Source organism: Amblyomma mixtum, chromosome 2, assembly GCF_055824585.1.
Source record: "Amblyomma mixtum isolate Tamu chromosome 2, ASM5582458v1, whole genome shotgun sequence".
NCBI classification, from domain to species: domain Eukaryota; kingdom Metazoa; phylum Arthropoda; class Arachnida; order Ixodida; family Ixodidae; genus Amblyomma; species Amblyomma mixtum.
In genome coordinates this window covers 190,137,006-190,160,901 of record NC_143013.1, presented here as the reverse complement: position 1 = coordinate 190,160,901, position 23,896 = coordinate 190,137,006, and the positions used below count along the sequence as shown (strand labels likewise).

The 23,896-nt window shown below is 45.9% G+C and overlaps 1 protein-coding gene across 2 annotated transcripts in view; it reads right to left on the bottom strand.

Annotated features, from left to right (window-relative positions):
- LOC149361878 (monocarboxylate transporter 9-like) overlaps positions 1–23,543 on the bottom strand; it is a 34,257-nt gene extending 10,714 nt beyond the window's left edge. The window contains exons 1-2 of one of the 2 annotated variants that reach the window (XM_089572859.1): positions 23,002–23,543; positions 12,359–12,502 (exon numbers count right to left, since the gene is read on the bottom strand). In XM_089572859.1, coding sequence (XP_089428985.1) covers positions 12,359–12,502; positions 23,002–23,227 — 370 coding nt within the window. In that variant the 5' untranslated portion in view covers positions 23,228–23,543. The remainder of the gene's footprint in view (positions 1–12,358; positions 12,503–23,001) is intronic. The other variant, XM_089572860.1, reaches the window with a different exon arrangement.
- Between the last annotated feature and the right edge of the window lie 353 nt (positions 23,544–23,896).

Genomic DNA, 23,896 nt, shown 5'->3' with positions numbered 1-23,896 from the left:
AGAGGGTAGGTAATCTCAACGGTTCATTTAACCAGACTGAATCATCAAGCATTAAGCTGAGCTCTGGGGTGCCGCAAGTGCTTGCTTTAGGGCCGCTTTTGTTTTTTATCTATATAAATGATGTTACTACAGCTATCGGTGAGTTCCCAGTTAAAATTCGATTATATGCCGACGACTGCGTGCTTAATTCCGATATATCCTCGACTTTTGATCAAGAAAAACTAAATGAAGCGTTTTCAGTGCTCTGCGATGGGAGTGAGAAATGGCAAATTTTCAATAATTTCAAGAAAACCATTGTCATGACATTTACGAACAGAAAGAAACCGTTTAAGTTCGCTTAGAAAAACAGATCTAACAACTTATCGCAAGTAAAGAAATTTAAGGATTTGGGGTAACATTCACACATAATCGAAAGTGAAACAGGCATATTGACCTAATTTGCTCCAAACCACATAAGAAACTGGGCTTTCTGAAGCGCAGTATGAAATTTTCCCGCATAGAGTGCAAGCTTACCGCATATAAGTGCTTAATAAGACCAATTCTTGAGTACGCGTGCGCTATTTCGACACCCTATCATGTGCGTGATATAAGAAAACTTGAGTCTCTTCACAGAAAAGCAATAATATTTCTTTTATTGGCGTTATGACAGCAGTTTCTATCCTTCGGCTCAGACTTATCACTCCCTGTTATTGCGGACCGCAGGCGTGACCGCATCATTCTTTTCTCAGTGGCTTCATATCCATACAAGCCCCAATTAATTTAGCAAACCGTTCTGCACAATGTACTCGACGCAGCTGCCTATTAAATATAGTACTGCTACAGTCCTCAATAAATGCCCTTAAATCTTCTTTCTTCACATAAACTATAGAAGTATGGAACTCACTGGAAGGCTCACTTCGTGCACAGCCACATCCTGAATTTGCCAATCGATTACCCAGTCATAGTTCCTGAATATTTTGGTGATTTAGGAATTCTTTCTTTTGTGCGTGTTTATTGCTGTAACCCGAATGTATTTTTATGTAGCCACTCCTGTTGTGTCTTGCACAGCAAGACAATAGTGTGTGCAAATGAATAAATAAATAAATACCGGCCTCTGTAAGTGTCCTGCTTATGACCCCGCATAATCCTTTGTTTGCAAGACTACATTTGCACCTAGTTAAACCGGACGACCTGTGTTAGCATTAGAAACGCAAAAGAAACACTAGCACTCGTGACCGTCTTTGCGAAAGGTGACGGGCGAAACAGTCTTGATCTGCCTCAACTCCCAAATGGCGTCCTTTGCGCTCTTTATGAGCATTTCCGCTTAGCTGCTGCAAGCTCAATGTACCACCACGTGTGTCGCGGCTTTCCTCAGAGGAGAAATATAATAGGAGCTATTGATTGATTTAATTTATTTTGATCCATACAAATCGTCTGATGTAGATTGGGGTACGTGGGTGAAAACAGAGTTCGAATTAAAAAAGCACTGAGTGCGTGTGCTGTTGTGATGAAAGGTTTTGCTCAGCCCTAGTGTGCTTGAAAAAAATATGTTCTTGCAGCCCAGTCACCTGAAATGTGAATTACGGTGTTTAATATCCGAAAGCAACACGTGAACTATGAGGGACGCCGTAGCAGAGGGCTGCGGCTTACTTAGGTGACCTGGGGTTCTTTAACGTTTACTACAATGTTCCGGCTCCTGGAGAGACCCCAGTAATTTCGAAATTTTTCTTTGCGCTTATGTTTCAGAAAAATATACTGACTTCTGCTCTAGGCGCCTAGCTGTGTTCAGGTGAACTGTTAGATATAATGACTTCCTTTTTAAGACATCATCTACGCCTGCGCTGGCGCCCATGGGTCCTCCCTTGTAAAAGTGTAGTGGCCTATGTACGCTGTTGTCCGCAGACGGCAGCCCCGCCTCCGTATAGCAGACCGTTTCACGTCACGTGGACGCATCGCTTGTCGGATTTCGGAAAGATAATCATATGTATTTGATGTTACCCTGTGTCATATGCCATTCAGACGCTGTCAGAGAAGAACGATACGCAAACGTTCGTCACCACGATGATGGCCTTAATGGGCAAGTCTGTCAGATGATGGTGGGTGCTGCTGTGCGAGAGCACAACAATAGCTGCAAGCTTACTTTTTATCCGGGCGGCGTTTACCTGCCGGAGAGTTAAATTAAAGGTAAGTGCAAAGTGATGTGTTAAATACCCACGAAATGTGCTTTCTCAGCCGGTTATAGAGGGTGTTGGCACCAAGTGAGGCTAAGTAACGCCCAAATTGGCAAAGAAAGGCCACACTTTTTAAGAAGATTCGGCTTGTGCAGGGTTGTAGCAAATTGTCTCGACCGTGCCACCATATTTTATAAATGCGGCTAAGTTGCTAATGATTAAAGGTAAATTGGTTAAAATTTTGTTGTAAATATTACCGCTAATTTTTTCAGTGGGAGAGTTGTAGAGCAGTTTAAGCATTGTTTATATGGGTTTTTGAAAAAAACGATGAAAAATTGGAAAATTTTGAAGTCAAGATGTGCTCTCTGGTTGAAGGAAGTCGGTTACTGAACAGTTTTAAATTGCTAAACAATTAAACGAAGCCGCCAGTTACTCAGAGGCCACCGTTCACAGTAATTGTTGCAGAATGGAGAATCACTTTTCTTTTCTTGAGTCACAAACTACAACATGTAGGGGCAAGAAGTATAATAATTCCAAATCAGAGGAGAGCCAGGGTTCATCGCTTGAACATCGCTGCGAGCACTAAGATGTTTGTTTATTCATTGGGCCTTATTGCAACTGGATTGCTTCGATCGGGCGGTTCATGGGTGCCAACGTCCCGTCTCGGGAGCGCACACTTACCTGACAATTATTAAATATTGTGGGCTCCACTGTAAAGGCAAAAAAAAAAATCGGTGCTAAAAGTACTGAGAAGACGGAAATGGCCATTTTTGAACATGCTGTACAACTTCTACGTTGAATATCTTGGCTTAAAGTTAGTGATTAAAATTAGCTAATTTATGTTTCTAACTAGCAGATCAGGCTCGTCGAAAGTATGCTGATTTTTTTTCAATTCGACTGCCTGCAAACGCACAATAAACGCATTTCCGTAGCGCACATTGTTTTTCATGTTGACACACAGCGAATGCCAGCTTTTTTTCTCACTGTCGCTAAACCTTCGCATTCGGCTCAAGCGTAATGCGCAGAAACAGTCCTGCCGAAATGTTAGGTGATATCGCAGTCCTGTAACAAAACCACTTTGTCCTGGCCATTTTTCCGCGCCGTGCAGCGTCCGGTTTGGCAGAGCGCGAGTAGAATGACGTTCGCGTTGTGGTGCTCCCTGCCGTCATCCATACCCCGGCAAAAATTGCAGGATTGCATTTAAGTCTGCTTAAGAGTGCAAATGTGAAGCGTTTCCATTTCCTCGCTTTCTGCCTCCATATCTCATTTGTGTAATTTTTGTGTATTATTTTTATTTTTGTTTGTAATGTTTCGTTTTTTATTTCGTTACCATTTTATTTTTAATATATTATTCCTTATTTGTATTTTTATTTCGTAATTTTAATTTATATTATTATTTTATAATTATTTAGTACCGATTTACTATCTCTACTATCATTACATTATGTTGCTTATCAACTGTTGCTTAATCAACTTTTGCATTTTATTTTCATTGACATACAACTTACGATTGACCTTTTTGTCTGGTGCACTTTTGCGAATAACTTGCGTCCACAACTTTCGTCCATGCCAGTCATGAGCCAAGAGAGGCTTACGCCTTAATATTCGCCCTAGAATCTCTCTCAAACGCATGTTCCCTTCTTAACGCCTCCTTAGCGGAAGTAAACTGGCAAGGTGATATCAGGGCTGGTGTTTTGACGGTAGGACATCGGAACCTAGCGGACGTATCAGAGAAGGCTCCCGAGCGCTAAATTGCCCTCTGGAAAACTTCTGACCCAGGAGAGAATATGCAAATAGGCTGGTAGTGAATGTAAGCCTTGCGATTGAAAAATACGGAGTAGGCTGGGGACAAGCGCCATAATTACATTTTAGTCCGAAGCACAGCGAGCAATGACTCATTTCTAGCAATTTTCGCAACCGTTCTGCCGCACGAGTGTCGGTCCACCACGAACCATCCGCTAAAAATGCGCATCGTTGTCGTTTCGAATGTGCTGAGCGAACAGACACAGCGCAGCTCCTGGGGGAACCTCGAGAGGCATTTGCTGTTTGCGCTCAGTGAGTGCGACTTTAATAGAAATAGTTACCGAGACTGCAGCTCGAGCTTTTCTGTGCGGCTTACGTGGAGGTTCTTCCTGTTACACGCATCAAGGTGAATTTCACTGTTGCATGGGAGGTACTGTTCATAACAATAAACAAGCAAACGCATTAGTTCTTAATCTTGCAAAGGAACTTGAAAGGGTATCTCAGGAAGTACTAATTATCCCTTTCAGGCGCTTTGTACAGAATTGTGTAAGCGGCAAACTTACATCTTTGTGAGAGAAACCGGAGCACTTAACAGTGATTTCATTATTTCAGTAAAATTGAGCGCCCTTCTTCTTGCAAATAAGTTGCTTTTTTGTGTCATGTAGAGAATGCAGTAAATAATATATCACATAAGAATGAGCTATGTCGCACTGTGTCTGCCGTTTTTGTGCAGACAGATTTTGCCGCCAGTGAAAACATCGATTGGTTTTGCTCAATTTCGAGCGTATTGTGAATCTTCGAAACACAAAGCGATTCTACGATCCCTAGGGTGTTTAGCTGGTACACGAGAACATTTCTGTGTTATTATTTCTAACAAATTTAACACTTGTACGGAATCCTCGACATCAATGTAAAAATTTTCTTGCTGGTCTTTTACGTTCCAAATCTAACAAATTCCCTTTCTTGAGGCCTGAATATTCTACTTTGGTGAAAAAATAATTGATCTAAGTCAAAACAAAAATGGCGTCTGAAAGCGATTATTTTCAGCCACCTTGCTCTGTCCACTACTTTGGCCTGGCTCCACTGGAGCCCTGAAAAGGGGGCCCACCCGTCGAGGATTCATATATAATGAATAATAAATATTTTTTAACTCTGTCTCTCTCTCAGAAACTACTAACGGTTGAACTGGCGTCGTCAGACATCAGCAATAATATTTGCAGATTTATCCGAAATTATTGGAAAGGCTCAGATTGATTGATTGGAAAACGTTTATTGTCAGCATTGAGCCCTAGTGGGCATTATACTAGGTGGCTTCGAGCCCATGGCTCTTGGCGACCTTGTGAGCCCACTCAGTGGCCCGGACTTGCATCAACGGGTCTGAGCTGGCCAGTATAGCCTCCCACCGTTCTAGAGAAGGGACTGGGAGTAGGTCCGCCGGTGGCGGCGCCTTTTTGCAGCTCCATAAAATGTGGTCATATACGGCTATCTCGCCGCATTGTTTGCAAGCAGCGTTGTATTGTGTTGGATGCATGTGTGCTAGTCTCGACGGGCTAAAGAAGGCTCGCGTCTGGAGCCGACGCCATGTTACCTCCTGGCTTTTGTCGAGCTTTTTGTCTGGTGGCGGATAGATCCTCCTTTCCAGTTTAAACTGATTGGTGAATTCGTGAAATGATATGCATGCATCTCTCGTGAAATTTGGGGACTCAACCCGGCTCACTGCTCGGCTGACATAACCTCGAGCTATACTGTGAGCCAACTCGTTTCCCCGGTTCCCCGAGTGTGCCGGCACCCATATTAGTTCCACCTCTCTTTGGTCCCAGTCTTTATGTCTTAATAATCGTTCTGCCTCCTGGGAGATCATACCCCGCGCAAAATTGTTGATAGCCACCTTGGAGTCGCTAATTATGGTGACTGCTTTGGTGCTGGCCATTGCCATGGCGATAGCCGCCTCCTCCGCTGTCCCTGAGTTTTTTGTTTTGACCGAACCGGCCGTTAATGTTTCACCCGAGTCGTTCACTGCCACGACCACAAAGGAGTCGCCTCCTTCGTATTCCGCCGCGTCTACATAGGTTGTGTATTCCGAGTCTTCGAGCTTGGCTTCAAGGGCCTTTGCTCTGGCTGTCCTCCTGCCTTCGTGAAAAGCAGGGTGCATGTTTTTTGGAAGTGGTTTAATAGTGAGTAACTTTCTAACTTTGGTCTGTAATTTTCCCTGCGCGTTTCTTTCCGGAATTCTATCATGTAATCCTAGGTTGCTCAGGATCTTTCTCCCCGGGGGTGAGGTCGCAAGCCTCCTTAATTGCGCAAATATATGTGCCTCGCATAGTTCCGTGGTGTTGTTGTAGATCCCCAGTTTAAGAAGTCTTTCCGTAGGAGTGCAGTGGGGCAGCCCCAATGCTGCTTTATATGCCTGCCTTATGATCCCATCTATTTTGTTCTGTTCCGCCAGCCCTAGTTTGAGGTAGGGAACGGCGTAAACTATTCTGCTTATCACGAAAGCCTGAACCATTCGGCAGAGATCTTTCTCTTTGACTCCCCGTCTTTTGTTAGCTATTCGTCTTATGAGCCTGGTTGTCATGTTAATTGTGGACTTAAGCCTGTTTATTGTCTCTGTGTTCTTTCTATTGTCCTGTATTATAAGTCCTAGGACCCTGATTTTGTCAACTCTGGCTACCGGAGTCTCATTTACCAGTACGTGAATGTCTCCTGCGTTGGTATCGCGTTTGCTAGCCCTCCGGATCACCAGAAGTTCGGATTTGCTTGGCGAGCATTTTAGTCCTGCCCATTCCGCGTAATCCTGGACAATATCGATCGCGTGTTGGAGGTTTTGTTCTATTTCCCCATCGTTTCCTGTATGCGTCCATATTGTTATGTCATCCGCATATAGCGTATGGTTTATACCTTCGACAGTCTTCAATAGCTGCGGTAGGTTCTTCAACGCCAGGTTGAATAAGAAAGGAGAGAGCACTGAGCCCTGCGGAGTTCCCTTGTCTCCCAGCTTAATAGTTTGTGACTGGATGTCTCCTAGATTTATTTCTGAGGTTTTGCCGGTTAGAAAGTCCCTTACGTAATCGTAGGTCCGCTTTCCAGTGGCAATCTCCGCCAGATTAGTTAGTATGACCTCGTGTTTGACGTTATCGAAGGCTTTATGTAGGTCTAGGCCCAGTATAGTTTTGGCGCCCCTTTTGTTGGGCGGGTCTATGATGTCTGCTTTGAGCTGGAGCATGACGTCCTGCGTGGAACACTTGCTCCAGAAGCCTAGCATCGTTTCAGGAAATACCTCCCTTTCCTCTGCGTATTCCTGGAGTCTGTTTAATATGACATGTTCCATCAGCTTCCCCAGGCAGGACGTTAGCGATATCGGCCTGAGGTTGCCCACTTCAAGTTTCTTCCCGGGTTTTGGAATAAAGATTACTTTGGCATGTTTCCATTGTGAAGGTAGACTACCTCGTTTCCATATCTCATTTAGGTAATCTGTGACTGCCGTGACCGAGACTAGATCTAGGTTCCTTAGCATTTTGTTGGTTACCCCATCTGCCCCCGCTGCCGACGTGGTTCTTAGTTGACTCATTGCTCTCCATACCTCCGCTATCGAGATGTCCTCATCTAGCTGTGTGTTCTCTGCTCCTTGGTTAGCTGGAGGTGAACCCCCTTTGTCTGTGTTAAGGTACCTGCTCTTCAGTTCCTTTATTAGGTCCGCGGCTGTTCCCTGGTATTTGTGAATCAATCGTTTAAGCTGCCCTTGAGCCGCCGACTTTGTTTGTCCTGGGTCTAGTAAGTGGCGAAGAAGATGCCACGTGTTCTTGCACCCTAGCTTTCCATTCATTTCATCGCAAATTTGTCCCCAGTGTTGACGCTGAAGCTCGATTGTGTAGTCTTCTATCTGTTTTTCGAGTGTCGATATTCTCTTCTTTAGCCTTCTATTGTGTTCCTCTTTTTTCCACCTCTTCAAGAGGCTGTCGTGGGCTTCCCACATGTGGGCCAGCCTCGAGTCTGTGATGTCATGTTCGGTGGTTGGGGTCTGTCTAGTGTGACTGTTTACGTCTCTTTTGAGTGTCTCAACCAATTGATTTAGATCCGATATCTCTCTCGGAGCGGTTCTGTCCCGGACTTTTCAGAGGGTGTCCCAGTCTATCAGCTTCGTTTCGCGCAGCTTCCCCTTCATCGGCCTGGTTTGTGTTTCAATCTCTATGATGTAGTGATCGCTACCCAAGGTGTGTCCTGTGTTTGACCATCTTTCACCCTCGAGGTCTTTGCCTAGCGTCAAGTCTGGGGACGTGTCTACGCTGACGCTATTGCCTATCCTCGTGGGGTCTTGCGGGTTGTTTAGTAGCGTGAGCCTTAAGTTTTGGATTTCTGTCCATAGTTTGTTTCCCTTAGGGGAGGCCGTCCGATATCCCCATGCCGGGTGCGGGGCGTTGAAGTCCCCCGTGATTACTAATCCCTTCTTATAAGATAGTCTAATGGCTTTACGTAATAGGTCCGCTAGCCCTGTGCCCCGGTTTTTTGGTGAGTTGTATATATTCAGAATGAAGAGACTGTTGTCCCCTTTTCTGTTTGGGATTATTTCTAACATCACGTAGTCCTCACTTGTGTTTTCCAGTGCATGTTGTGTTGCCGTTAGATTTCTTTGCACTAGCGTGGCCGTGAACGACTTGGGTTTGTGCTCTTTTTGCACTTCTAGCGGGGTGTACGCGGCGTAGCCATTTAATTTGACCATGCCGCTTGCCTCCTGCAGCGTGATTACGTCCGGTGTTGTTATGTTTTTTTGAATGTATGCCTGCAGGTTCCATCTTTTGGACTGGAAGCCTCTGCAGTTCCACTGCCAGATTCTAATTTGTTGGCGAGGGGCCATGATGTCCTATAGAGGCTGCTGCTGCGGTTGCAGCGAGGGGAGGGTGTTGCCGGCAACAGGGGGAAGCCTGGCTTCTATGCTTGCTAGTTGTTCCAGAATTTGCTGGAAGCAACCCATGGTTCGTTCCCTGAACATGACGAATTCCGCCGTCAGGTTGTTAGCACGTTCGGCTATTTTGTCTACCCTAGCGGTAAGGGCATCAATTCTAGCGTCTTGAGCGTCAACACGCTTCAATAGTGTGTTCATGTCCGACCTAACCTTGATGTGGGTTTTAGCCAATGCGTCCTCGTTAGTACTTTCTGCCGCCTTTTTGGGAGTACTGTCGTCTGTGTTTCCCTCTCTGGGTAGAGGTCATTTCAAGGGGACTCTGGTGTCTGTATCCATTGCGTTTTGAATCTCTCCCCCTTCATATGTGTCACGCAGGGGCGCCTGACTCGCGTTGTGTGATTGTTGCAAAGGAGGTTTTTCGACCACCTTCGGCTGTTTTGTGTTAGCGTTAATGAGTTTCCTCAGCTCCGCCATTTCCTTCTTTATGGTGTCTAGCTCGCTGTCTCTCTTAGCGAGCTGCTCTACCAGTTCCTTCTCCCGAGCGGTTTCCCAAGAAGAGGCCTTATCTGGCCAGCTCACCTTTTTGCCCGCGTCTCTGTCCTTGCTTGTGCCTCTTCCTCTGCTCGAGCTGCTCTCTCTGTCAGGACCCGAGCTGGCGCCTCCGGTCCCCGGTAATGGCGGGAAGGAGCTCGACCTGCTTCTCCCCTCGTGGCCTTGGCGGGTGCCGCTGTGGTCCCTGGTCTTCCGTCTTGGTTGGTGTCCGGAGTCAAGTTGCCCCAGGTCGTTCTTGGCTTTATAAGGTTCTTTCTTTGCCAGCCGATACTCGCAATTCCGGCTGCCGGTGTTGTGTGGCCCCCCGCATACGATGCATTCGGGCTTGCATGTCGGCAGTTCTCCCTCCGGTGGGTCCGGATGGTCTTCGCCGCATCTGCGGCAACGCTTTACCCATGGCTTATAGCACACATCCGTCCTGTGTCCCGTTTTCCTGCAGTTGTAGCAGGTCTCTACCCGCTCTCGGTACGGTTGACGATGAACACCGATCCCTAGTAGAAGACTTGTCTGGGAAGCTTTTTCTCTCCAAAGGTGATGAGAATAGATCTCGACTTGCCAATTCTTCTGGCGTTGAGTACTACGATGTCCGGGTTGCGTTTGATGAATTCTTGACGGACTTCTTCCGGTGTTCCGATATCATAGGCGTTGTATACCACGCCCTTAATTGCGTCGTCGGGAGCCGCGACGTAGGGTGCCATGGCGAGGGTCTTCTCCCCGATGACTATCGTCTTTATCCTCGCGTAGGGGCTCGCGCGTTGACGATTCGGTGTGCTGATCGTGTACGTGTTGTTCACGGAGTTGATTCTTGAAGTGTCTTCGTCCAGGACATCTCCGTATGGTAGTTGCGCGGCCGCGCAGGTGGCCTGCTGTAGGTGACGTGGCACGTAATCGTTCAAGTTCCAGCCTCTGGGCCTGAAGATAATTTTATAGTCGCTCTCCGGGAGCTTCGGCATTGGTGCCCTTTGTCGGATGTTCGGGTCTTGCCTCTTTTTCTGAGTGGCAGTCGATTTCTTCTCCCCGGCGCCGTGATCGCCAGCGTTCCCGCCGAAATTCGCGGCGGCGTTCGTGCCAGCGTTTCCGATGGCGTTTCTAGGCTTCCCGCCTTTTTTCATCATGCGGTCGTGCATGCTGAGAACGGTCTCCCACTCACCGTTCTCAAATTACGAGGGTGCAAGTTCATCTCCGTCGACGGCGTTGATCATCGTGGTGGTCACGGGGCCGCCCCAGGGGCCGGCTCCCGTCGATGCACGGGTAGCTACGCTAGGTCTGGGCGTTAGGCCTAGCTAGCTCTCACGCATCCGAGAGGTGAAAAGTCCCATGAAATGTGAAATACTCCACCGTTTGCCCGAAATCCAGTGTCCCCTTGCACGGAGGGAGAATCCGGATCTGTTCGCGGTAGTTTCCGGCCCGCAGGCCCAAGTTGAACGCCGAAAAACAGCTGCTTGGCGGGAGCGCATGCGACGCATGTCTGCACCGCTCTGACGCGAGTGGACGTCCTGGAAAGGCTCAGAGAAATTTCCGAAAGCTATGTGAGATGAAAATAAAGATTACAAAGGCTAATAACCTCAGCTTGACATGTAAGGTCAGATTACAGACCACGTATAAAGCGAGCATAATTTTTAGGAGTTCGTATGTTTATATGTAGAAGTTTTCTGCACTAAAAGCAGTTATTAGAAGCAAGGTTAATATTTCTGACGCAAGGCTTGCCACATGTTAAATTCTATGCCTAAATTACCTTCAAGACACCTCTTAAGACGCTAAGAATACCACATTCCGTCGGCACTCTATCACAGAGAAATCATCAAAATAAGATGGCTCGTTTTATGAATAATTCAGATACTGATGCTCCATTTCCTGGTATATAGTATAGGTGCCCCTGCATGTTACGAGGCAGAAATTGTGCTTAGAACTCTTCCAAACCGTTACGAAACAAGGACCTCTTACAGCTTCCCTATATATCGGCTCGATAAGAGAGTTTAACACTGTTTTTATTGAAAAAAGTTCCCATGGATAATAATCCTTTCTATCCAGGGAAAATAAAAGATTCGAAATCGGTCTTAGCTGATGTAGTTGAAATTCTGAGCAATTAATCATTTTATACGACATCCCGGTTATAAATACGTATTGCTAATTCCATGCATTATTTAGTATTGAATTTAGTATTCTGCATACACTGGCAATATTTGTTTGGAGTCTTGATATTTCTTCCCAAAAATTCTCACTTGTAAGAGCATATCATGTTCAAGTAGCCCTCAAGGAGCCTTCAAGTAGCCTTATCAGTTTGTTTTGCGCACTAGGCCACTTATCAGTCGTATGCTCCGCCGGAAGGCACTGAAAGGATGTAGTCAGGCGCGAAAACATCTTTGCTGACAGTCAGGACTGTGTTTACGTTGAATACAAGTCTTTAGATTGCTGCTGAGAGCGATGGCCGTTGTGCACACAACGACCGCGCAGAGCACGGCTTCTCATCACTTCGCCAGAGCACGACGTTGTCCACCGTTTTGTTGGTGTGTTGCTCAACAGAACATTTCCTGGCACTCTTTCCCAGCCTAATTGTCGACAGACCTGTCTCGGATAAACACACCTACCATGTTTTCGTACAGTCGCCACTGTTTCCGAGCTATCTTCAACTTCATTGCAGCTGTGTTTACACGGTTCAGCTGTTCTTCAACTTTTTCCAGTTTTTCCGTGTCAGTTTTTTTTTTCATTACACGTAATTTTTGGACAATGTCTAGTCTTGGTTTCCGAAGTGAGCAGGATGATTGCGAACTACCTAGAAATAACATTAAATGCCTCACACAGCGGCTGGTTTCTGGCGCTCTCAAAAGTAACACCGCTGTTTCAAGCTTTTCCGACATTTAACAGCTGCAAGACCTACTGTCGTTTTTGGACACTTGCGCAATGTTCACATCCGACTCTTAAAATCAGGCAGATTTCCGCGTAAATATGTAATTCCGCTTTGATTACATCCTCCTTGCTTAGACGCAGCAGTGCTTAGACGCTGCTTGCTTACCATGTATGACGCCGAAGAAAACAGCGATATATGGGATGCTTTCGGCAAAAAAGCACAAGCCCACTGCAGGCCCGCTGATGAAGGCGCAGACATGCAAGACCTTTCTGCAAGAGTAGCGCTTGCTGAGGAAGCCCATGACAGGACCTGCAAGATTTAAACATGGCGCGTCTGTGAGGTAGCCCAAGACGCGTCTGTTGGAATGGTTTTCGGATTAAGATATTCTAAACACTGCGTTCAACATTTTTAATGCCTACTGTAGAATTTTTTGTCAAAATTCTTACGCAGTTTTTAAGAGTGATAAGATGACCTTGGCACGGAATCGTTGCTTAGCAGCATACAAAAATATACAGAACCCAGAATATTAAAGTAGTGCTGTCATTAGTTTTTCTCACTACATACACCAAACTGAGCACGTCTCCACCCAAATTTTAAAATCGACAGCATGCTAATAACGGAAGATGCGCGTGAAATGCTTTACATGAGACGTATTGCTCAGCTGAAAATTCCTACACATAAGTCTTAGCACTATATCATCGATGGTGCCCTTTCATCCCTGATCGTAAATAATCCCATTCGTGTGACCATTAAGCCCCTATTGCAATCATATGATATCATTTCACATATGCATAAATTTTCATTCGAAGATAACTCCTTGCAAATCACAGCAGCTTCACAAATACCAGTGGTCATTTTTAGCAAAACACCGCGGTATGATATTCAACAGAAGGAGGGTTGAACGGCAGCATTAAGTTGAATAGTGAGTGAGGGCAGCTGTATAGAAGCGCCAGGGTTGTCCTACTTGAACTCCCTCTGCACGGTGACATGAGGTATCACGATTACAACTAAAACAATAGGAGAAAAGTGATATATGAAGAGGCAAGATTACTTTACATAACAGAGAGCAGGAAAAATAATTTTTCGTGAAGGGAAGAGAGGATTGTTTATGTTGCGAAGAAAACTCCACTACGCAGGTTTCCCAATACACTTCGAGCAGTTCACGTTTTAGTTGCGTCGAAATCCAGCGCTCCAAAGTTGGCTGAAAAACTCTCGCTTCTTTTTTTTTTCCCGAAGGTAACGAAAATAATTTTTTTCTGCTCTACCATGGCACCCATGACCGAGCACCTCAGGCAGTCGCACACACCAGCGAAGTTCCGCTGCGTCCGCGGTACTCCATCTCAGAACCTCGCATAGCGCAGTGGTAGCTACAAGAGCCAGGCGGCGACTCTCCGTCGCCCACACTGGGTAGTTTGCTCGCGATTACGTGAGATTGACACCCATGCGGAAGCCGTCCTGTGAAGGTTTTAGCTTCCACTGCAGTACAGGAAATGGTGACATGCAGCGTAAGAATGTCGCAGGGTGTTCCTCGGCTCCGTGTTATCCCTCGCACTTCAAGTTGATTGTGTTTGGGACCGACGCACCCAAGCGTCAGAACAGCCAAAGGCTCAATGATGTAAACACATAAAGGTGTAGAGGGACGCAAGTTGTTATTCATCTCCGTGAAATGAAAAAAAAAAGTCACTCCTCTGAGGACATGGGTTCATCTCTCAACACATAGATGCCCATTGACAGAATGAAACGCAGCAACTGATGTATGGAACAAAAATAATTAACAACAGGAAGTCAAAACAATGGCGGCAGGGTAGACGAGCGTGCGGAAGTGTGCAATGAACGTCGTCGGCCCTCGCGGCTGACATTTGATGTCGCGAATGCCAGCTGCAAAGAGAGAACTTGACCCTCTTTCAAACTAATAACTTGCACGCTTGTCCTGAAGGACAAGCCTCTGTGTATTGAAATACACAGAGGCCAGCGGCCTCTGCGTGCATGCTTTTTGTACGGCACTTACACTACTTCTACCTTCTAGGAAGTACCGCAAGCACTGGAACCGTCTGGGCTCAGCTACGCTAGCCGCAAGAAGAGGTTCTATAAACACGAAAAGCCAGGACTGTTATGTCGCTGGGCCACAAACGGAAAACACTAGAGGAGGCAGAGGGAACGGCGAAGCAGACATGCAAAAGTATGATTACTATTCAATTAATTTTTAATACAATGAGATAGTTTCCTGGTGCAGTCATTTGGTAATGTAATGTATTACTTTGGGGACGTAATTTCGCAGGAAGAGCAATGCATTACTCTCGAAATTACTTTCTCTGCAAATGAAGCACTGCGGCTTCTTTGGACTCTCGGTGCTTTGTACCCTCATTTTCTTGGCCGGACTCATTGAAAGAGGGAACAAGATGAGGCAAGGCTGGGACGCCAAGCCAGCGAAGCTGTAAACTCAGACGGGTGTCAACACGTGCGCAGGAGTAAGCCGTCACTTTGGTGCCGACTCATGCGGACCGGAGCACAAAGACTTTTGGTTAGAAGAAGGAGTTGAGAGAAAGGGGTTTGATTTGTAAGAAAGGCAAAGAGGTCGGCTTCAAGAATCGCTATCTGGCCTGATACTGTGCACTGGAAAAGGGGAAGAGGCGAGGAAAGAGGGTTATGATGGGTGGCTAAAGGCATAGAAGTGAGACGGCAATATACGCAACCACAGCAGCAGTTCGCCTAATCGACATTGCGAGTCGAGACCCTTGTTGCGTAAGAAAAGAACGCTCGCATTAACTCGAGAGCTGACAAACACTCCGGTCGAGTGCCCTATACAGGGTCCTCTCAAAGTGGCCTACTCACAAAACGCGCCATTACACGCATACACATCGCGTAGCCTAAATAACATGCTCCACAGTCGGAGTGACGTCTCGAGAAGTGAAATCTGAAGTCCGCCAGCGCAGCTAAATGCAGGTACCTCTGCGTGCGAGTGACGAGCAGGCTCAATCTATGAAGATGGCTTGTGTAGTTCCGCGTAATATAAAGCGAAATGGAAAAGGTCACATTCGGACCCAGTCTTTTTAGACGTAGTATTTGTGTCGAGTAGACCCCAGTGCCTCCCGTTCGCGTTCCTTATAGAACAGTAAATAATGATGCTGGCGGCCGGTCTTCAAAACCGGCACAACTTTTTGAAGGCCGTTGCTGAGGTCATGTTTGCTTCTGCGTCCGCATTCTCGTTTCCATGCAGCCCGCTGTGTACGGCGGCCTTTTTGTCCTGCCGATGAATGCAGCTCACTGCTGACTAATGGTAACGGCTTTTCATAAAACTACCCTTAGAATTCGCAGCGCAGGTGCAGATTCAGAAAACACGCACCACGCTTCAGGTGCGCAGCTATGGCGAATGGCTTTCCGCAGTGGTGCAAGCTCAGCAAAGAGTGGTGTCGTTTTGCGATCTAAAATGTAACGCTGTAGCGTCTGCTGAGCGGGTACAACAGCCGCTTCCGGATGCGGTGCTGTGAGAGAGCCTTAGGCATAAGCGCGGCCTTGATTCCTATATTCTGAGTGGGTATAAATCATAATAGGTGGCCTTGGTCCAGCGAATAGTGACTTCTATTGTTATGCTACGAAGGAAATAGGTTAGCAGCCACCAGCGATGGCTTGATGAGAAGTCGTTGGAGACGAAAACGTTATGCAGAGAGAGACGGAGTGAATCAATCGATCACTCAGGTGCACGTTACGAAAGAGGCAGCAGCACAGTGATTCTGGTGCTCAAGAGCTGCAAGGAAGGCAAGATTTCCACTCGATAGGCAGTGTAGAGTGAACAGCCCTCGCCTAATGTACTGACTGCAGCCATGAGGCGTCGCCAGGTGAACCCAAGAACCCTTGTCATTTTACTATAGTCTGCACAAACGACATTTTACTATAGTCTGCACAAACGACATGCCTAGCTTCCGCTTAGCCTTGTCGTGCTTGGCTCGAAGTTCGGTATGTACTCGCGCGGTATGTGTGGAGTTGCCAAAATTGGAGATCACTGCGGTGACCGGCAATGGGAGAATGAGAAAGCATTTACGCCTCCTCAGCACTACTCGCCTCACTTTATCATTTTCTTTTTGTTTGTTAATTAATACAACTATGGTATTACCGTAATTACCTTATTCTTTAATTAAAGATCATTTTATGTACTCTGATTATACCTTCTTTTATCGCCATCAACCATTTTGGCTTTTAAAATTTGTCGCTGTGGTTGCACACTATATCCCCAGCGTTTTCAACCGTCTAATTGTTTTTGCTGCTAACTAACTAATCTATAATAAGGGAGTAAATACTCATTGGCATCCACCCAAGCGCAGCCATACGGCTACAAAGGAAAGCTATACAGCTTTCTTAGAAACTTCATAGTTAAAGAAAAATTCGTCCTGGTCCGGGGTTCGAACCCGGGACCAGGACGAATTTTTCTTTAACTACGAAGTTTCTAAGAAAGCTGTATAGCTTTCCTTTGTAGCCGTATGGCTGCGCTTGCGTGGATGCCAATGAGTAATTACTCCCTTATTACAAATTTACTCCACCTTAGGGGATTCCCCTAAACATTTGACTAACTAATATATGTCAGTAAACCTTTTTCGATTAATTATCACTCGTCAAATATATTTCAATTAATTTCAAGCTTTTTCACTCCTTTCCCTATTGTTCCACTATTTCGCCGGCAACGGCTGTTTTCCCATCCACTCAATATATCCACAGCCGCCGCGGTGGCTCAGTGGCTATGGTGCTCGGCTGCTGACTCAAAAGACGCGGGTTCGATCCCGGCCGCTGCGGCTAGAATTTTTTGGGGGGAGAAATTCTAGAGGCCCGTGTACTGTGCGATGTCAGTGCACGTTAAAGAACCCCAGGTGGTCGAAATTTCCGGAGCCCTTCACTACGGCGTCTCTCATAGCCTTAGTCGCTTTGGGACGTTAAACCCCACAAAACCAAACCAATATAACCACGGCCGCACTATTTTGTTGTGTTTTGGATATTTTAGCCCTAATTAATCAACTAGTCATCGTATCGACATATTTTTTATTTACACAGTATCTGCACATCATCCTCTTTCGATTACAACCACTATTTTGATAATACCTCTTCTGAAAACGTCACAACTCCTACGGACACGTTTTGCGGACATGTTTTGTGGACAGGATCCCGGCGACATAGACCAGAAATGTTTTCGCATTAACAGTGCAACTTACGAAAGCCTGTATCCGTCAAATGACTTCCCGTCTTTTCACGCGTCGCTGTGCCCTTGAAAATTGCAAAGTGGAAATTCCCGTAGCCTGAGTGCTCGAAACGTTTGACTTTCAGCGGCGTGGCTGCGAAAAGCTCGACGGCACTTGTGCCACTAGAACTCTCACCGTTCCGTGCCTTCTCCGGCAAGGATTTCCCGGCGCCGTTTATAGACCGGAACTTGAGACGCGGGGGGAGAGGTAGGCGAGCGATATGGCAAAGCCTGTCACAGCTCTGTAATCACCGCTGATGCGTGGCTCGGCACTGTGATTGTTTAAGGCAGGATGCTTGCCTCCGTGGCGGGGTTGCCAACCGAAATACCCCTGTGGTTAACCTCCCTGCCTTTCCTATAACTCTGTTTTCTCTCTCTCTCTCTGAATTTTTCGCACAAAACTGTCACAGGGGAAAACAATTAGGAAATTCAATTCCCGCACCACAGGTCTTTGTTGCGCTGCTGTTGCTGCTGTTCATATTTTTTTGTTTATTTTCTTTGTGTGTGTTACCTTTGCACTTTTAATGATGCCTTGTAAGAACTTAGCATTTTTATTCCAGCGTCACATAGTGTGTTTTCTTTTGTTTCGTTATATTTTTGATTTCATCCTTTTCTATATTCAACTACTGCCTGTACCTTCTCCCCCTCTATCTGAATACCTTTATTCGTGAGGGCTTTTAGGGGTATATACTATAAATAAATAAATACATTGAAAACTTGCTTCTTAAAGCAATTGAGCGGTGGAGGACGAAGATTTCTTGTGTAAAATCACTCATAGCAAAAGCTCACGCACATGGAAGACTACGTAATATTTCAACTTACGTAATGCTGTGTTATCAGAACGATAGATTTTGAATTTTGGTAATCATCATTACAAGCACCTGATGAGTGCGCAGCCTACGGACCAGCGACGCCAAAATGCTAACAGTTGAAATCTTTTACCCATAGCCTTCATTACCGGGACACTACCGTGTTAAGCAGAAGCAGCAGCTCCTCCATTAAGGATTAGTGCTCTAACTCGCCTAGGTGAACCACCCAATCTAATCGTGGCACAATGACCATCGATTCCGAGTAACATCACCGATTAGAAGTACTTTCAAATTATGTTCAGCAGATAAAACATTTTTGTTTTTACAAAACTGAGACGGAGCGGCTTAGAGCGGCTGCATGCGGAGGAGCAAAAATAACTAATTTCAGACTAACTGACAGCACGGCTGTACAGGAAGTGCTGTTCATGCGATACAGCAACACAAGCCACAGAGTCGAATAAAGCAGCTGCCGCCATTCCCGAACCATTTTTCTAGACTAAACTTTACGCTAATATATGTCTACAAATTCTTTATTCAACTCTGAAAATCATGTATTGCTTCTTTTTTCTCCCACTTCAGGCAAATGAGGGTCAAACCCAATGCGTACAGGACAAGAATGTAACGCTTGCTTCCATGCATACACTTCCGAACATGCACAGAAACGACAAATGCTAGGCATAGCTGTCGAGAAAAAATATATTTGGAAGCAATACGTACAGTCTTTGTCAAAAGTTTAGAGCCGAGGGGGTTTGCTTCTAAGCCTCGCAGTGGGACTTCTGTAACATTCGTGGTATTCTTACCCATTGGAGGAGGTAGGACCAGAAATAGTCTTATCTTCAGCAAATTTGGAGCGCTGGAGATGCATTACGAATCAGACAGTGTGCTTCAGAAGCAAACAGCCTGGGCTCCAAACTTTTGACAAGAGCTGTACGTTGGAGGCAACGTCATTACTAACGCATGCAAAAAATAATAAGAGAATAGGCAAAGGTCGTGACGCCAACATGTTTTTCCCGGATAGCGGCTTTCACACCGGCACCCGGGAGTTATGGCACGCCGCACATGTGCAAGCAATATGGAAGCGAGCATGCCTGTCGCCGGGAGTGATCGGGCACATGTGGCTGTTTAAAAGCTGTGGGAATCGCCTTCACATATGAGTGAAGTTGGCTTTGGAAAATGAAACAGGAATACACTCTGACGTTATCATGTTTCGCGTACTGCTGTCTATTGAGTTCCAGGTAATCTCCTCAAAATTGTCGCACTTATTAAGAATTAGAGGCATGTGCCGTTGTTCTTCACACGTCTGAACGCATGAACGTTATCCCGCACCGGCATAAAATGCCGCGGGTGTTCCCTTTCATACTGTCACGCAGCAGCGACAATACGTAGACATACTATGCTGACAGGAAGGAGAGCTAGTTTTCTCGGTACTTTGCCCACAAGGAAAAAAAAAGCAGCTCGGCGGTGGTGGCAGTGACGTGAACACTTTGCGATCATCGAGATCGGGCTTACCTTGGTCTCGGAAACATTCAAAGGAAGATTTACTTGGAATCCCCTTCTTTTTAAGCTACAGCGTCGTGGACGATCACCATCTTGATCTTGACCGTCGTAGAAGATGTACCACATGATTATACTTTTTCTCGAGCGATCGGATAGGGCTTAGGGAGCACGCAACCACTCATTCGTCGTGTGCGGAAAGCACAAAGTGATTAAACAACACAACATCGCACAACATTACCCTGTGATATAGAAGGTTTGTAATCCTGGTGCTGCCATTGTAATCCCGGTGTTTCAATGGGAATACGGTGTAAGGTAGCTAGGCAGGATACTGATGGAGGCCAACGATCTGGAAAAAACTGAAAATTTCTCAAGTCCCCGAATTCCTTTTAAAGAATAAAGTCGCACAACTGTAAAAGGTAACCAGTAAGGGCATGGTATATTTATAGAATGTAATCGCAATAAGTGCATACTAAGGAGACAGTGTGCTCTAAAGAACGGCAGTAGCTTAAACGTGATCAAGAGGAACTTAGCTGTGAAAAAGATGAGATGTGCGTACTAAGAGACGAAGCAGGCAGTGCGATTAACAGCATTGATGAAATATTTAACGCTGTAAAGAAATTCTAAACGGATTTCTACAATGCCGGAAATAAACTCGACGCGAATGACCAAGGCAGCAATGCCAAGGAAATGGACATGCACCGGTTAAAGGAAGATCAAGGAAGGACAGCCTTAAAAGCAGTGCACAGGAAAAACGCAGCTGATAAGGACCAAGTAACAAAGGATCTGTTGAAACACGGTGGGGACATTGTGCTAGAAAACCTTAACCTGTTTACCGAATGCTTCATGACCACATGTATACCGGTACCATAGAAGAATGCTGAAATTATCTCCACCCAAAACAGAGCGGACGTCCAATAATCGAACAATTACAGTAGACTCCGCTTACTGCCCATTGCTTGCAAGGTGTTCACGACAGTAATCGCATTTAGGATTGCAGCAGCCGAAGATTTCAGTCAGCCGCCGTGGAATAGTTAAATGTTCTACAGGCACTGCATGACCAGAATGTTGAGCTTAAAGTCACCAAGTTGTGTGAAAAAATTTTTAATGACTGCACAGAGTCCATAGTAGTACAGAGGAAAATGAATAAAATGCCAATAAAGGAGGCTGTCAGGTAAAGAGGCTCCGTGTCTCCCTAATATGCACGGGGTCTTTGCAAGAAGTACTGAAACGGTTTTATTGGGTAGAGTTTGGTACCGAGTTTAATGAAAACCGTATACTAACATCTGATTTGTGGATGAGATTGTCTAGATGACAGAATTACGGGTTCGATTGCCGCGCATGACTGAGCTGAGGGCCTGAACACAGCTGTGGCTCTATTCTTGAAATTAAGGTGAAAAGAGCTGAAGTAATGTTCAGAAGTGTGGAAAGAAGCAACAGTTCATGGTAAGCACCGAAGTACCGGAAGTGATACGAGAACACATCTATCTTGGGCAAGTGGGGACCGCAGATGCGCACCACGAGGCCGAATTAGCTAGTAGAATAAGAATGGGGCTGAGTGCATTTCGCAGATACCCCTAGGTCCTGAATCCCAGTTTACAAATATTCCTAAAGAGAAAAGTACGTAGTAGCTGCATCTTTCTACGGAACAAAAAACTTCGCGTCTAATCGCACAGCAGATTAAAGAGCATATTCAAATTTGTCATTTCTTAGCTAAGGGCTGAAAAAAAGAAGGACGACGGCACGTAAAGTGTACGACAGATACCGATCGCCCCTTTAGGTACTAAAGTGGATTCCCAGAGAAGGTAAGTGTAGCAGGGGGCGGCAGGGTGTTATATGTAAGGATGAAATTAGGAAGTCTGCTGAAATGAAACGGCCGCAGATTCAGCTGTGCGGAGGTAAGTAAAGATTAGCGGGAAATGCCTATATACTGTGCGGCACTGCAATAATAACGATGATGATGTTTTAGATCACCTTGTCTGGCTGCTTGCATTCAGCTCTGAGTGACAAAATATATGCATGATTACAGTTCACATGAACTGAAGCCTTACAACATGTAGTACTAGTGTTACATATTTAGAAAAAATTGCCCGCTTTCACACACACCAAAAAAACACGCATCATATTGTTGGAACAGCCAAATTAGGAGGGTTCACGTCTCAAGTGCGTGAAAAAAAGCGGAATTTGTTTTGCGGGTATGAGGCGTTTCTAATGCTTCAATTCTACTCGGCTGAGAAAAAGGTTAAAGACCGGGTAAAGGTGAGGCTGCTGACCCCCCTGGCGTTCTCAAGAGCGCAGCTGCATTTCAAAGTGAAAAATGAAGCTCATTTATCAAAAGAAAGTGCCTAAAAATATAAAGGTAAACTAAAACCTAAAAGCTAAAAGTTGAGAAGTTGAACGACCAAGCAAAGCATTTAGTGTGCATTAGAGACTAGACCCTCTGTTGCGGTTATTACTCTGTTGCCTTTGGAGCAGTTGATGGTAGAAGCCAACGTGCGTGAAGCAGCTACCAAAGCAGCTGGGTTTAAAGCGGTACCGTCATAATTTTCAACACCTAACCGGGCTCTGAGATTCAGAACGCTTCGAGTAGAGAAATGAGTGGTTTACGTAGAGTGACAAAAGAAAAAGCGTATGTTGTGCTTTGTGGCATAAAAAATCCTCTCTATACAGTAGGAGAAATATCTGCATAAAGGGCCAAACATTTCTGTGACTAGTTCTTTTTTATTTATGTCCGTTAAGAACGTGTACTATATTTTACTGGTTACGGGGTGGCTGGAAGAAGCTGCAACGCGCTTAGGGTAGCAATTATGCTCCTTATTCTGATACCATAAAATTAGAAGGCAACATTGGCAGATAAATTAAAGCTTGCCCATTAAAAGATAACTTGGGGGAGAACGACCACTATCGAATGTTTATTCTGCTTATTACCGACCGAGGGTCAGCATGGCTGATAACTTCAGGTTTCCAGCTTCAACTGTAACGGGCTACTGAAAGAGCCGACGCCCTACGCCGATTCTTATGTTAATGGTACTTCATGAGCCAAATGGCTTCCGCGACATTGTGCTTATGTGACTGCATGGAGGGCTCTCCGTCATGGTCATTTTCAAACTTCCGAAGGAACTGGGTTAAACAAGCAAGAGTCTGCCTCAACTGCATTTTCTGCATATAATCACACTACAAAAACGCTTGAGCAACTTATTGTGCCACGAGGTGAACGGGAATGAGCAAGCTCCGAGAGCAGCTCTAATAAGCCGGTAAAGTAATGTCGTTGAATACATTACCCGCAAGAAGGACGAGGCTGCAGTTGATCGTGACGGGCCACGATGCACTTTCCCTAGCGGCTCCGAAAGTCTCCACGATTCCGTAGAAGAACACTCCACTCACACTCATGGCGGAGAAGCTGAGGAGGAGGAGGAAGCCGCAACACACGGCTGTCAACCAGCTCTCCGCGGAGTCCGGGCCGAACGCTGGGCATGCCCTTAATGACGACCGCCATTTTGTCGCCATCCTTCCGAAGCTCCCTGCCTACTGTTTCGGGTCAGTTTTAGGCGAAAACAATACACCAGGCAGCCAAAATGTCTCCGCTGCGCCTGCCGCACGCACGCGGGCCTCGTGAGAACACGAGAGCGCACAGGGACTTCGAAGCGAGCCGAGCGAGAGGACAACTGTCGCTCTGCACGAAAGGTCACGCGCGGTTTGCCGCTGTTTCACCGCCGCGCATTCAGGCGCAGCTGCTCACAGCGCTCGATGAGGGAGGGCAGGAATAGCAACAAGCCAGGGCTGCCGCGCGTGTTACTCTGTTATCGCGATGAGATTGAGCGTCTCTTCACTCTAGAGTTGTATATTCCTCCCAGAGAAACACCTGATCTGAACAGCCTGCAAACACGCTTATCTTTTTACTCGGCTCCGGGGGCAGACGGCGGACCCGTCTTCTGAGAGCAAATATCGCCAGTCAAGAAAAAAAATAAAGCGGCGCTGTCACTGACATCTATCTCTCCCTTAAGTTATCAAAGTGTTCTGTTTCCTGAAGTGCTGTCGGCATTTCTCCGCGTTCGTCCTTTCTACGCTCACACTGAAGCCCATATGCCCTCCAAACCTCTGAAGATTTTTACGTACAATGTAATTGGTTTCGACACAAACAAAACACAAGTTGACATCACATACCATGCAAGCAGC